We start from the raw sequence: 14,646 nt of genomic DNA on the forward strand, positions 1-14,646 counted from the left end.
CCTTCAAGGCTCAGGGGTCCAAGATTATCTTCTGTGTCTGTGTTAATTGGTTTCCCTTTTCTTTGTTGAAGAGGGTCTGTTCAGTCCTTCTGCCTAGTCTGCCATCTTGCCGGAACTCTCCTTGGAACAAATTATTAAACCCAGCAGAGAAGTAGAAGGGACAGTTGGTATCAGAATTGGTGGGGGGAAAAAAAGGATGGAGGGTGGTGGCATGTCTGCCTTTTGCCTCATAGGAATCAGCCTTGGGCTGATGGTGATTCTCTCCCTTATGAAGATACCTGCATGGCATTTTTGCAAAGGACAATAGAAAAAAAAGAAAGAAATCTTACCAGTCTACAAATCTTAGGATAGTCAGATCTGACCTAGGACCTCCATTCACTGCCAAAAAAAAGTCCCTTAAGATGCTTTGAAACACGTCTGTAATTTCTCTACACTCCTCCCACCAAATGGTGGAATTCCCCTCTATAATTCTTCACTTTGGTAACAGAGCAGTAGAAGTGATGCCTGCATGTCCTCTAAGGCTCAGTTATAAAAGGCAATATGGCTTCTGCCTGGGTCTGTCTCTTTCTGGAGATGCTCCCCCAACCTAAGTTTTCAAATTTACTCGCATAAAGTTAAAATAAGATATTATTTTATCATTTTAATGTCTGTAGCATCTGAGTAGGATCCCTCATGTTGTGGGGGACATCAAGCTCAACTGGCATAACATACTAAATAAAAACATTGTTCTACATCCTACTTTGGTGAGTAGTGACTGGGGTTTTAAAAGTTTGTGAGCAGCCATCTAAGATGCAACAATCATCTCTCCTTGTCTGGAGCAAAGGAAAATAAAGAAAATCACAGATGCATGGAAACAATTAGTCCAAGGGACAAGTGGACCATGGGAACCTCAGCCTACATGACCCCAAGACAGAAGAAGTAGATGGTGCCCAGTTACCACAATAAACCACTTGGAAAAGGATCAAAACTATAGATCCTGTATAAAGTGGTAGAAAAATGTAGAACAAAATTCAAAATCATAAAAAATATGTATTAAAAAAAGGCTTACTGGCATAGAGACTGGTGAAACCTCTGAGACTATGGCCCCTGGTCAACCTTCAGGCCTGGAACTGAACTTACTCCCATGGCTTCCAGCCAAACAATAGACAAGGAGAACAATTACACCAGGTAGGTACACTTCTTTGAACAATCAACCATTGGAGATCAGAAGGGAGCATTTGTGCAGGGAGACAGCTTAGAGGGCAGAAGTGCATAGGAAAGAGGGACATAAGGAAAAAGTAACCACAGGGAGGAAGTGGAAAGAGAGCTATTACATTATGTAGACTGAAATCAATGTCATGAAACAAAATGTGTATGAACTGTTGAATAGAAACGAATATGCTCTATAAACTTTCACCCAAATCACAATTAAAAAAAAAAAAAAAAAAAACTGTAATGAGAAAGAGGTTCATTCAAAAATGTATTTGGTGTTCCAGTCAGCTTGAAGCTACTATTAAAGTCATTTGTCCACAGCTAGTTTCAAAGTAAATCATCCACTAGAAAGACCTCTGTGGATTGAATTTGTGTAATAAGATGTAAAGCAAATTTTTCCCATAAAATACAGATCTACAATGTGTTTTATTAGGTAATAATATAATAAAGTCCCCATTATAATTTTAGAACCTATAAAAGAATTATTTTAGTAACAGTTTGATTTTATAAGCATTAAATATAGTTTACCTAACACAGAAATCATGTATGTTCAATGAAGAGTCTGCAATTGAAAAATAAAATCTGCAGCAGAATATTATTTGTTTCAAATTACTAGTAAAAAAGGGCCCTGGGTGGTACAGATGGCCTGTGCTCGGCTGGTAAGCCAAAGGTTGCTTGTTTGAATGCACAAAAGGTGCAGAAGAACCAGGCCTGGCGATTGGCTATTGTAAAGACTACAGTCAACCCAACTCCTTAGCATACAGAGTCTTTCCAAATGAACACATAAACAAATGCCTCATCAAATTACCAGTAAAATATGTATGGCCTAAATGCAGGAACTGTCCATTTGCCAAGAGCCCACTTAGAATTGTAATGCAATTATAAGCTGTTAGTAATGAAAAGGTCATCTTATCCAAGACTTGTGACAAGTAAATTCAACCACTTATGTATTTGTAGGGCGCTCTGGTGGCATAGTGCTTAAGGCATTTGACTGCTAACCAGAAGGCTGGTGGTTCAAACCCACCAGGCACTCCTTGGAAGGAAGGCTGGGCAATCTACTTCTGAAGTGATACCACCTTGGAAACCCAAGGAGGGGGTCACTATGAGTCGGGTCCAACTCGATGGCAGTGAGTTTCATTTGGTTTTGTTTTATGTATTTGTATGGTACATTACTGAATGCTTTCCAATTTCTTTTACATTGCAGTACACATTAAAAATGGTATGCATAGAGCAAAATGTGGGTAATAGTGAGGACTGCTATTGCTTCTCACCCTGGAGGACCCGGCTGCCCCCTGTGCCTGGCCATCATAAGGACCAAGTGGGCCCGTGTTACTTTCTCACTTCTGGCATACAGGTTGGGACACAATGATCTGTTTTAAAATAAAACTTTTCACATAAAACATCTCTTGGGATCCTAAAAAATGTAACGAGTTGTGGCACAGTTATTAATTCATGTTGACAAAAGAGGGCGCTGCAGTTTAGAAAGCTGGAACAGTTTTTCTCCTAAGGCCATACTGGTTTCCTTTTTGTCTCTTTACAGATACACAGCTTACTGAGGCCATACTGGTTTTCAATGGTGGTATTCACATGGTCCTTTAAATCCTTACCCAGTGTCTTCCTGTCTCTGTACTGCACACTGCCTCTTCTGTACTGTTAGACACACTAGCAGATACTTGTGAGAGAGTCAGAATGAAAGTGAAAGCTATGGATGATTCTGGAAGGCAGAAGGATGACCACTGTTAAGTATTTTTCCTCAGGTGACAAGGGCCCAGCTACATTCCTGTAGGCTACCATAGTTGATGTCAAATCTTTGGTGGTCTTAAATCTTGTATCCTGAAACAGAATCTTAACTGCTCTCCTCTTGTTGGCTAAGCAAAACTTCTGTTCATTCTTAATGTTTCCCTTTGAGAAAGGCTTGTTTCCTAACTTCCTCAGGGAGACCCCTCTGTTCACACATTTCTCAAAGACTTACTTTCATCTCTATTTTTTAACTTATCTATCTCTTTACCAGATAGATGGCATTTTCCAAAGGGTCTTTTGTGGGACATTAACTCCATGGCAACTTAAACAGATTTTAGTGGACAGGTAGGCAGCCAAGGAATGTAGGTGACAAGGAGACAGGGTAAAATGGAAAGACACAAAGAAATACTTGATTAAATAAGCTAAACTTATTTATTGCAAGAACTTCTTAGGATCCTAATATTCTAATGTGTTTTTCTACATCTCTCAAACTTACTTGGCCGCACATACCTTTGCTATACAGGATTTGGAACTAGCAGAATATATTAAAGAGAAGATTCATCAGGATGAGAGCTCCCTCAGGATAAAGATTATACAAAGGACTTGTGGTTTCAGCTCTGATATGTAAAGAGCTTAGAAGTTATCACTCCCATCCTCACAACAAGCAAAAAGCTCAGTAAATTGAAAGATAATGGATTTTCTTAGATCCATTAGAGAATTGAGGTCACAGTGCAGATCACCATGAGAAGAGACAGGCAAATACAGAGAATCGCAGTGGAGATCCGCTTACTGGAAGCAGAAACTGCTGGAGCCAGTAACTGCAGTAACACTTAAACGGTAACTGACAAATGCTGAAGGCTGAATGTGGGAGAGCTAGAGAGTCAAAGACTCCCGGGAGCCCAGTCTTAGGGAGCCCCCTACCTTCGCCAGAGTCCTACTGGGTTCTGAATCACAAAAAATCCCTTTGTGCTTCAGGCAGGTGGAGGAAAACGTAACCATTTTTAAATACAACCAGAGGAAAAGTAACCATTGTCAAATATGCCCAATACATTCTCCAAAATAAAGGGCTACTCTCTGAGGGAAAACTACTTTAGCAGACCCTTATCTGACCTGTGGAAGGTTGGATATGTGAACAGGAAGGTACCATCTAGCCTTCTTGTTTCACATAAAGGCTAAGAAATGCTTCCAAAAATTACAGTCTAGAGACCATTCAGGTGTACTAAAAAACAGATTTTATCATAAAATTATAGAATGGTTTCCTTCCCCAGTACCTTGTCATTACATTAACAGGGCTCCGGTATAACAGTGGATTACAATTGAGAGAGCTTCAAGACACAAACTACTTAAGAATTCTTAGGGAAACCCAAAGACATTGGAAGAAAACAAACAAGAAAATGGAAGTCTTTGACATGTATAATGACAGCAAACATTAAACACAGTCCAGCACCTAGCCAGATTAACATAAAACTTCATACTAGCAGACTAATTACCCAAATTCCTAATACCAATAATACATTATGTTCAGGTTCAACAAAAAAAAATTACAAGACATACTAAAGGGCAAGGGAAAAAAACAAAGCAAACAAAAACACAGTTCAAAGGGACAAATCAAGCATCAGAACCAAAATCTATGACACAGATTTTGGAGTTAGTAAATAGGGAATTTAAAATAATTGATTCATTTGTTAAGAGTTCTAATGGAAAAAGTAGATAGCATGCAAGAACAAGTGGATAATACAGACAGACAGACAGAAAATCTTAAGAAACAAACAAAAGGAAATGCTAGGAAAAAACAGAAAAACAACACTGTAGCAGAAATGAAGAATGGCATGAAAAGACACAGAAACCTTAAATCCATATTGTTAAATTGAAAGGAACCAGTCTCAAAAAGCTACATATCGTATAATTCCAACTATGTGATATTTTGGAAAAGCAAAACTATAGATCCAGGGAAAAGATCAATGGTTCCCAGGGATTTAGGGTCAGGAGTTAAACTAAATTTAACTATTTTTTTATATGGCTAGGTAGAACACAGGGTGTTTCTAGTGCAAGAGCTATTCCACAATGGTGGACACACGTATGACATTATGCATTTGTAAAAACTCATACACTGTGTGAGACAAAGAGTGAAACCTACTGTAAACCATGGACTTTATTAATATAATGTATCCATACTGATTCATGGATTGCAACAAAAATGTACCCCACACTAATATAAGCTGTTGATAATAAGAGAAACTCTTGAAAGGGGGAAGATGAATATATGAGAACTTTCTGTACTATATGTTCATTTTTAACAAATAAATCTAAAACTTCTAAAAATAACGTCTATTGATTAATAGAGAGAATTATAAGAGAGCTTTTCATTTTGTATACACTGTCTCAGTGCCTCAAGTTCGTATTTGTTTAATAAATAAATGAATGATGGTGAATGAAGGACTGACTGACATTTGTGACAGATTCAGTTCATAGTGCCTGCACCGGACTGTGTGGCAAGGTCGATGTGCACAGTCAGTCTTGAAGAGGACGCCATCCAGGGAAAGGCTGGGGCACTTGGCCAGTGCTTGCTCTGCTGCTTCAGTTGTACCAGTCCCACACCTTTGGTGGCCAGAACATCTACCATTCCAGAGTATTCCAAGACTGCTTATATTCACATTTCCTGAAAATCACTGTTGCTCTGCCTTTCTATTATGTTTCAGGGTAACTTCAAAATTGGAAAAAACTGCTTAGAGAAATTAAACTGTTCTGGCTTAACTATTTTTTTTTTTTATGTTGCTCCTAATAGAGTAAAAAATTTGCATTCTGCAAAATTGTGCACTAAAAATTAGAGCACTTATGCCCTACTAAGGAGCTCTGGTGGCACAGTAGTTCAGGCATCTGGCTGCTAAGTAAAAGTTGGCGGTTTGAACCCACTAGCTGCTCCATGGGAGAACAATGAGGCAGTTTGCTTCTGTAGAGATTTATAACTTTGGAAACTCTACAGGGTCAGTTCTATTCTACCCTAAAGGGTTGCTATGAGTTGGAATTAACTTGATGGCAGTGGGTTTTGATTATGTCCTACAACAGGAAAGCACTTAGGTGCTAACCGAAAGGTTTGTTGTTCAAACCCATCAAGTGGTTCTATCAGAAAAAGACCTGGCCATCTGCTCCCATAAAGATTACAGCCTAGAAAACCCTATGAGGCAGTTTTGCTTTGTCACATGGGGTCTCTGTGAGTTGGAAGTGACTCGACGACAACCGACTGCATCAGATGGGAAAAAAGGTTTGGAATTCTATGACCTGAGCATCCCTAACTACCTAAACTCCACTGGTGTTAGCACTGAGAATCAGGCGGGCCATCCTTTGCAGCTTTAACAGTTTGGGCTTTTGTTTCTTCCTCTTGAGACATAGACCCTTGAAATCAATTACTTCTAATAGAAACCATTTTCATTAATATTAAAACTGTGACCTAGAGGTGGTCTTCTTCACAAATCAATGCTTTTTCTGCACACAAGGTAAAACATCTTCACACCTTTTTCATCTGTATTTGCATCTTTGCCAAATAGCTTAACATAAGAGGAAAATGTGGTGGTTTTTGAAGCCACTAAACAGTTCATCTTCGCAATGAAAAGAGGCACTTCACAGGATTTTCATCTTTTTAAATTAAGGTCTGTATATTGCTAAAGGAGCTCTTGTGGCACAGTGGTTAAAGTGTTCAGCTGCTAACTGGAAAGCTGGCAGTTTGAACCCACCAGTCACTTCATGTGAGAAAGATGCAGCAGTCTGCTTCCATAAAGATTTCAGCCTAGGAAATCCTATGGGCATCTCTACTCTGCCCTATAGGGTTGCTATGAGTCAGAATTGAATTGATGGCAATGGAGTTGGTTTGGCTTTATATACTGCAAAGGCTTTCTCTTTAGTTGTGAGGAAGCTTGTCCCTGACCACTTCAGCACATTAACTTGCTGGGAGAAAATATTTGAACAAATGTGACTTCACATTGTGCTGACATCATTCCCCTAAATACTAGTAGCACATGAACTAATTCACGTTGGAGAAACAGACATCTTATAGCACTACAGACTATGTTTAATGGTATAATAACTTAAGTAAGTCTTTTATTTAGGAAAGAAAGAATTAAATCTCTTCTAATTTCTCTTACCTTATGGTGTTTTCTGCCTTTGTAACAGAAACACAATTCTTTGGTTCACTTTGATGTTTCTTCAGTGTTCCCCATGATCTATGGAAAAAATTAAATGTTTTCTCCATCTCAATTTTTCTTTATATGCACCCTTACCCATACATGTCTCTTATCTTGTTCACATACATAAGCCCATCCCTTCTGTTTGTGATAGGAAGAATTGAGGTGACTTATCCCAGAACATCCAAACAAGCCAGCACCCTGCCATACAATGCATCTGAGAACACAAAAGAGCTGTGTCGACAGTCGACATCCCCATACTAAATCTCACATATCATATGTTTCCTACACCTGCTTTTCCTCACTGCTCATTTTCTCTGTTATCTAGAGTTCTAATAAGCCTGGTGGTAAGTTTTCTAAGATATTGCAAATTGGAAAGTAGTGGGTGAGGAGAAAGGGCTGTTGGAGTAAATCACTAACAGCAATGAGAATTAACTTTACTGAGAGCTCTGGTAGTGTAGTGCCTAAGGCACTTGACTGCTAACCAGAAGGCTGGCGGTTCAAACCCACCAACCACTCCTTGGAAGAAAGACGGGGCAATCTACTTCCATAGTGATACTGCTTCGGAAACCCAAGGAGGGGTCACCATGAGTCAAGTCTGACTCGATGGTACATAACAACAACAATTTACATACCATAAATTCACCTTTTTAAAGTATACAATTCAATGATATTTGGTACATTTACACAATTGTACAACCAATACCACAATCTCATTTTAGAATATCCCATTTTCAGTCACTCTTTATTCCCACCTATGGCCCTAGGCAACCACTAATCTACCTTTACATGGAGTCATTATGAGTTGAAATCAACTCCATGGCATCTAACACCAACACCACTTCTATCCCTGAGCATAACTGAGTCCATCCTTGTTATAGCATGCATCAATACTTCATTCCTTTTTACAGCCAAACAGTATTTATTTCATTGCATAGATATACCACATTTTGTTGATCCACTGATGGACATTTAGATTGTTTCCATTTTTTGGTATGATTAATATTGCTATGAATATTCTGTGTGGACATGTACTTTAATTTATTTTGGGTAGATACCTAAGAGTGGAATTGCTGGGTCATATAGTAATTTTATGCCTACCTTTTTAAAGAAATTGCCAAAATATTTTCCTAAATACTGTACCATTTCACATTCCCACCAACAATGTATTTCCGTTTCCCCACAACCCTAAACATGCAGTTTACTCTCAACTACTAACCTAGAGGCTGGCAGTTTTACCCACCCCTTGGCACTGGGAAAGAAAGGACTCATGGTCTGCTTCTGCAAAGTTATGGTCAAGAAAACTCCATAGAGGAGTTCTATTCTGTAACATGGGATCAACATGAATTGGCACTGACTTGATGGCAATGGGTTTAGGTTTTTGGTTTGTTGTTATGTGCCATTGAATTGGACCCAACTCATAGCCACCCCTCCTTGGGTTTCTGAGGCAGTATCATTACAGAAGTAGATTGCCCCATCTTCCTTCCGAGGAGTGGCTGGTGGGTTTGAACCGCCAGCCTCTGGTTAGCAGTCAAGTGCCTTAGGCACTGTGCTACCAGAGCTCCCAGATTTTTGGTTTAGTGGGTATTAAGTACTAGCTTACTGTGGTTTCAATTTTCCTTTCCCTAGTGACTATGATCTCAAGCATATTTTCATGTGTTTATTAGCCATTTGTGTATCTTCTTTAATAAAATGTCTATTCAAACCTCCTGCCATTTTAAAATGGGGCTTTTGTCTTATTATTGAGTTGAAAGAGTTCTTATAGATCCTTTATCAGATACATGATTCGAAAATATTTTCTCCCAATCTATGATGGAAACAGGCACTTTCTCTTGCTCTGTGAGAGCGCTGGACTCCTCTAAGCTTTTCAAGTGTTTTTTCTCATGAGATGCACTGATCAGTACTCAGGTGCACACTTGAATTGCAGCTGTCTATACAGCGATCTTTTCCAGTGCTCTGTCCAGTGAAATATTGCCACCTGGATTTCTCCCTGTAACCACCTCCTCAACTCAGGGAGTCTGCCAAGCTGGATTCTCCTACCCTGCACCACAACCTGGAAACTCTCTCAACTGTCCCTGTTATTACATGTCCAGAAACAGAAATCTCAAGAGAATTTTAAAACATTACTTTGTATACAAGTTTCCCAAAGAATGAACTACCCTTATGGCAAAACTCCGCCCCCTCCCCACCATATATCAAACAAAAACAACCCAAACCCATTGCCATTGAGTTGATTCTGACTCACAGCACCCCTATTATAAGACAGAGTAGAACTTCCCCATAGGGTTTCTAAGGCTGCAATCTTCACAGAAACAGACTACCACATCTTTCTCCCACACAGCTGCTGGTGGGTTCCAACTTCTGAACTTTCAGTTAGTATTTGAATGCTTTAACCACTGCACCACTCGGGCTACTTTCCCCACATACCAGCTCACTTAAAGTACTTCTGGAGAAACCAGGCCCTTATAAGTGTGCAGCACATGACAGCTGATAAAGTCATTTCAAAGACTGAGGTAACATGGCTTGTTATGACTTGTGCCATATTTTTAATAAGAAATTCATCTCCATGTGAAAAAGGGTGGTTATTAAAAAAGCCCAACAGAAAAAGTCACAGGGTTGACACTACATGTAATAACAACAATAACCACCACCAATTCACACAGTGTTCTCAAACAAGATTTCCTTTTGAATTTACTCACTGTGGTGGGCACTGGTGTTGCTTGTCTCTACCAGGTTGATATCATACTGGGCTGAACTGGCCCTCTGAAGGTGGCCTTTCCTAATAGCAAAAGGGAGACAGACACACAAATGGAAAAGGATAAATGGAAAGCATGTCAGAACAACTAGAAAGAAAGTTTAAACTTGAATATTTGATGTTTATTTTCTTCTCCGTAACTACTACCTGAAATAGTCAGAGTTGCCTTGACAATGCAATTCTTGACACTGGGTTCCATCAATGAAAAAATATACTTGGGCAGGTAGGTCATCTGGGGGAACTTCCGATGTTGATAATGCCATGTAAGTCTTTTTTGCTTAAGAAAGCAGAGCTGTTGTCTTCTGCACCAAAGTCCTTTATATTGATGTTTAGAAACATGTCTTATCTTAGTGGAATGCTCTTGTACTCTTTTTAAAGAGATTAGTTTCCATTATTAGTTAGACACCCTATGGTAGCTTTAGTGAACTATTAATGGCAGCTGAAAAACTCTCTTTGGATCTTTTTTTTTTTTTTTTTTTTAATTAGGATTTGGGTGAAGATTTACAGAGTAAATTCACTTTTCATACAGTTCACATATACTTTGTCTCATGTCATTGACCAAAATTTACAATGCAACAGCTCCCCTCCCACTTCCTCCCCATAGTTACCTCCTCCCAGTGTCCATCCCTTCATACTCTTCTGCACCCTGAGCTATCTCCCTGTGCATAAGCAGCCCTTCCTTCTCCCATGATTGTTCTCTCCAGGGCATGTGTCTACTTGAGGTAAATGTTTAACTCACATGCCTGTACTTTGTTTGGCTGGAAACCACAGGTGTGGGTTCAATTCCAGACCTGAAGGGCAGCTAGGGGCCATAGTCTCAGTGGTTACACCAGGCTCTATTGGACCAGCAAACCTGGTCCCCACCTTCTTTTTTTTTTTTTGCCTCTTTGGATCTTTTTAAGATTCCAGTTCCTCAATTTTTTAGCCATCTTGTCAATTAATACAGCTTATAATTTATATTTAGGTGATCATAATAAAAGTTTTTTTAAAAATTATTTTAAATATTAAATACTATTTTGGAATGTACAATTGTTTTAATTTTTTTCACTATGTCAATACTCAGAAGTATGAGTTTATGTTAACAAAAATGAATTCAAAATCACTTTTACCATAGCAAAATGAAATGTGTTTTGTAAATACACCTCGGCTTCTCCTCCTGAAGTACTACTGATGTCAGTATAGATTTCAGAATTACTTGGGTGTGGTAGTTAAGTTGTGTGTCAACTTGGCTGGGCCTGGTTTTGAGTGGCTGGGGAATGTAGCTATTCCCCATGATGACACTGGTAATGAACTCCATGGTGGAATCTACTGTGAGCAACTTCAGGGATGTGGTCTGCTTCCAGTATATAAGAAGTTTTGAGGAAGGTCTCCAGCTCCTGGTCTCAGGGTCATGAAGGCTGAGGTCCCCCTAGTCCACCATCTTCTTGGACTAACTGTTTCCATATGACTTTGATTTTCTTCACTCTTCTTTGCTCCAGATGAGGGGAGACCAGTAGTTGCATCTCAGATGGCCACTTGAAAGCTTTTAAGACCCAGTCACTACTCACCAAAGAAGGACGTAGAATGAGATTTTTATGTTAAGCTTGATGTCCTCTGAGACCATGGTCCCGAGCCCACAAGCCTGGTGACTTTCTCCCTCAATGTTCTTCGTTGTCACTGAGAAGCTACTCCAATTCTGTCCCCTATTGTTTCTATAATGTATATTGTTATTTATGCAGCACAAATACACATGTAAGAATATCTTCAGCCAAATATATCCATGGTCATGGGTATTCTTTTTCACCTACCCACACCTGATCTTCTCACCTGTCTATGCATTCACCCATAGACTAGTGCTTACTGACACTGCTAATGAAGTATTGTGCATGTGACAGTATTTGCCTGTTGTCTATATCTTATGTGCATGTTTCTGTGTCCTCCTTTTCCCTGTTGTCATTGTGCTGGCCACACACTTTTGTAATACTGACTTTCCTTCACCCAAATCAACACATGGCTGTTAACTAGTGAGGAATTTTCCCTCCCTTTCTCTCTTATCCTTGGTAACCAACATAGTAAGCCTTTCCTTGACTTTTTATAATAATGGACTCATACAGTATTTGTCCTTCTGTGACTGAATTATTTCACTCAGCACACTGTCCTCCAAATGTTATGAGGTGATTCATGGATTCTTCATTATTCTTTAATGTTACATAGTATTCCATTGTGTGACTGTATCATAATTTGGTTATCCATTTATCTGCTGATAGGCATTTAGGTTGTTTCCCTCTCTTTGCTATAATGAATTGTGCTGCAATGAACATGGGTGTGCATGTGTCTATTTGTGTCCTGGTTCTCACCTCTTTAGGATATATTCCTAGTAATGGAATTTCTGAATCAAACGGTATTTCTATTTCCAATTTTTTAAGGAAATGCCATACCATTTCTCATAGTGGCTATACCATTTTACAGTCCCCCTAGCAGTGAATGAACTGTTCATCTTCAGACTATATAAATTTTATTTATTTTTCCACTTATATACAGGTTTAACTTTTTCTTAATGATGTGTAGGAGTTGTTGATATATTCAGGACATGTTGTTGTTGTTGTTATGTGCCGTCGAGTTGGCCCCAACTCATAGCGACCCCTCCTTGGGTTTCCGAGGCAGTATCACTATGGAAGTAGACTGCCCCATCTTCCTTCTGATTCAGGACATACATGTTCATAATTTTGTTTTCATATGTTAGAAATATCTTCTCCCAATTTGTAGCCTGGGTTTTCATTTTCTTGTATCTTTTGACAACTAGAAGCTTTCAATTTTAATATAGCAAATTTATCAACAACTTCTTTTACAATCTGTGCTTCCTGAATCTTGTTTCAGAAACCTCTCTCTACCCCAAGAACACAAAGGCATTCTTCTAAATGTTCTTTTGAGAGTTTTCATTTTGCCTTTCATATTTAGATCTTTACTCTACCTGCACTGATTCTGAGGTATGCTGTAAGGCAGGGATGAAATTTACTTTCTTCCATATGAATAAACAATGCCAACACCATACACTGAAAAGTATATCATTTTCCCACTGATCTCAAATGCACTTTTGTTGTATGTCAGGTGTCCCAGTGTTCATGGGTCTGTCTCTATCTTTCTATTGTTGCTGTTGTTAGGTGCTGTAGGGTGGGTTTTGACTCACAGCGACTCCAAGTATAATAGAAGGAAACACTGTAATATCCTCACAATCACTGCTATGCTTGAGTCCACTGTTGTAGTCGTTGTAACACACTCTATCTTGTTCAGGGTTTTCCTCTTTTTCACTGACTTTCTACTTTTCCAAGCATGGTATTGTTCACCAGGGACTGGTCCTTCCTGATAACATGTTCAAAATATGTAAGACAAAGTTTCACTATTCTCCCTTCTAAAGAACATTCTGGCTGTACTTCTTTTTAAAAAAATTTTATTGTGATTCAGGTGACAGTTTACAGAGCAAATTCATTTCTGGCTGTACTTCTTACAAGCTCTAAACCAAACCAAATCCACTGCTATTGAGTTGATTCTGACTCAAAGCTATCCCCATTGGGTTTCCAAGGCTATAAATCTTTATAGAAGTAGACTGCTTTATCTTTCTCCCGTGGAGCAGCTAGCGGGTTTGAACCACCAACCTTCTGGTTAGCAGCCAAATGCCTTACCTACTACACCACCAGAGCTCCTTCTTACAAGATAGATTTGTTCCTTCTTCTGGCAGTCGACAGTACATTCAATATTCTGTTTCTTGTCTATCCCTGAATCAATAAGCCACTCTGAATTATACCTACTCCTCACATTTCCACATGGTTAGATCCCAAAGACTAGATTCTTATGTGAAACTGGTGTTATGTGAGAGTTGGAAGCCACCTTCGTCTTCAGCACCAGCGCCCTCCCCTACCCCCACTTGTTCACCTATCAGGAACCCTTGGCACATCCTGGATGCAAGTGGCATGGCAGGCCTCCTTTGCCACCACACCTTCCTCACCACCACAGAGCCAGTGAGGGTTGAGGATAGTAGTGGTGGTGTAGGTTAGGTGTTGCCTGCTAACCACTGCGTCCTGGTGCTTGCCCTGGGGAGGACCCTATTCCTTTTCCCTGGCTGGCAGCCTCATGACCCTGTGTGGCCACCTTTTCTCTCCCACTCCGATCTCCACTTACCAACCTTCGTGGCACCTTTAGGTCCTTGTCTGGCCTCCTTCTGCCTACCTGCGACTCTCCATCATCCGGCCATTGCCCTGCACCCTCCGTGGCCAGACCAACACATAGTGGACAATAGGAGAGGGCATCCTGTCCTGTGGCTAGTTGAGTGCAGTCCCTTATGTGGCCCTGACATCACTGGGGCCTCTGGTATATCATTTGGAGTGGCCCATGGGGGTTGTTCCAGGCCCAGCCGTGGACCTAGACCATCAGAGGAGCTGCCTGAGAATTTTTTCAGTTATCATAAATGAGAAATGTCAGATAACGAGGTAGTTGGTAAGTGAGGTGTAGGCTGTTAGAGGTTTATAACGTATCTTGGTATCTTGTACATTCTCCTCACCTTGGTTAGGTTAGAATTTTACACTTTCATATGAATTTTATGATTAGTTTGTTAGATACTACCAAAAAACCCCAAAAAAACCCCAAAACACCTTATCGGGGCTTGGTTTAGAATTTCACTGAGTCTATAATTCAATTTGGGAAGAAATGACGTCTTTTTAAATATTGAGTGTTCCAAACTATGACTTTTCGTTAGACTTTTTTTTTAATTAATTAATTGATTAATTATTATTATGATTTGGGTGACAG

At 39.6% G+C, this 14,646-nt stretch overlaps 1 protein-coding gene across 1 annotated transcript in view; it reads right to left on the minus strand.

Annotated features, from left to right (window-relative positions):
• Window positions 1–9,800: 9,800 nt before the first annotated feature.
• Window positions 9,801–14,646, minus strand: part of NRG4 (neuregulin 4) — a 150,474-nt gene continuing 145,628 nt past the window's right edge. Inside the window, exon 4 of the mRNA XM_007951851.2 lies at window positions 9,801–9,888. Within this exon, the coding sequence (XP_007950042.2) occupies window positions 9,801–9,888 (88 nt within the window). The remainder of the gene's footprint in view (window positions 9,889–14,646) is intronic.

This window comes from Orycteropus afer, unplaced genomic scaffold (assembly GCF_000298275.1).
Source record: "Orycteropus afer afer isolate SDZICR_OR568_19922 unplaced genomic scaffold, OryAfe1.0 scaffold00313, whole genome shotgun sequence".
NCBI classification, from domain to species: Eukaryota; Metazoa; Chordata; class Mammalia; order Tubulidentata; family Orycteropodidae; genus Orycteropus; species Orycteropus afer.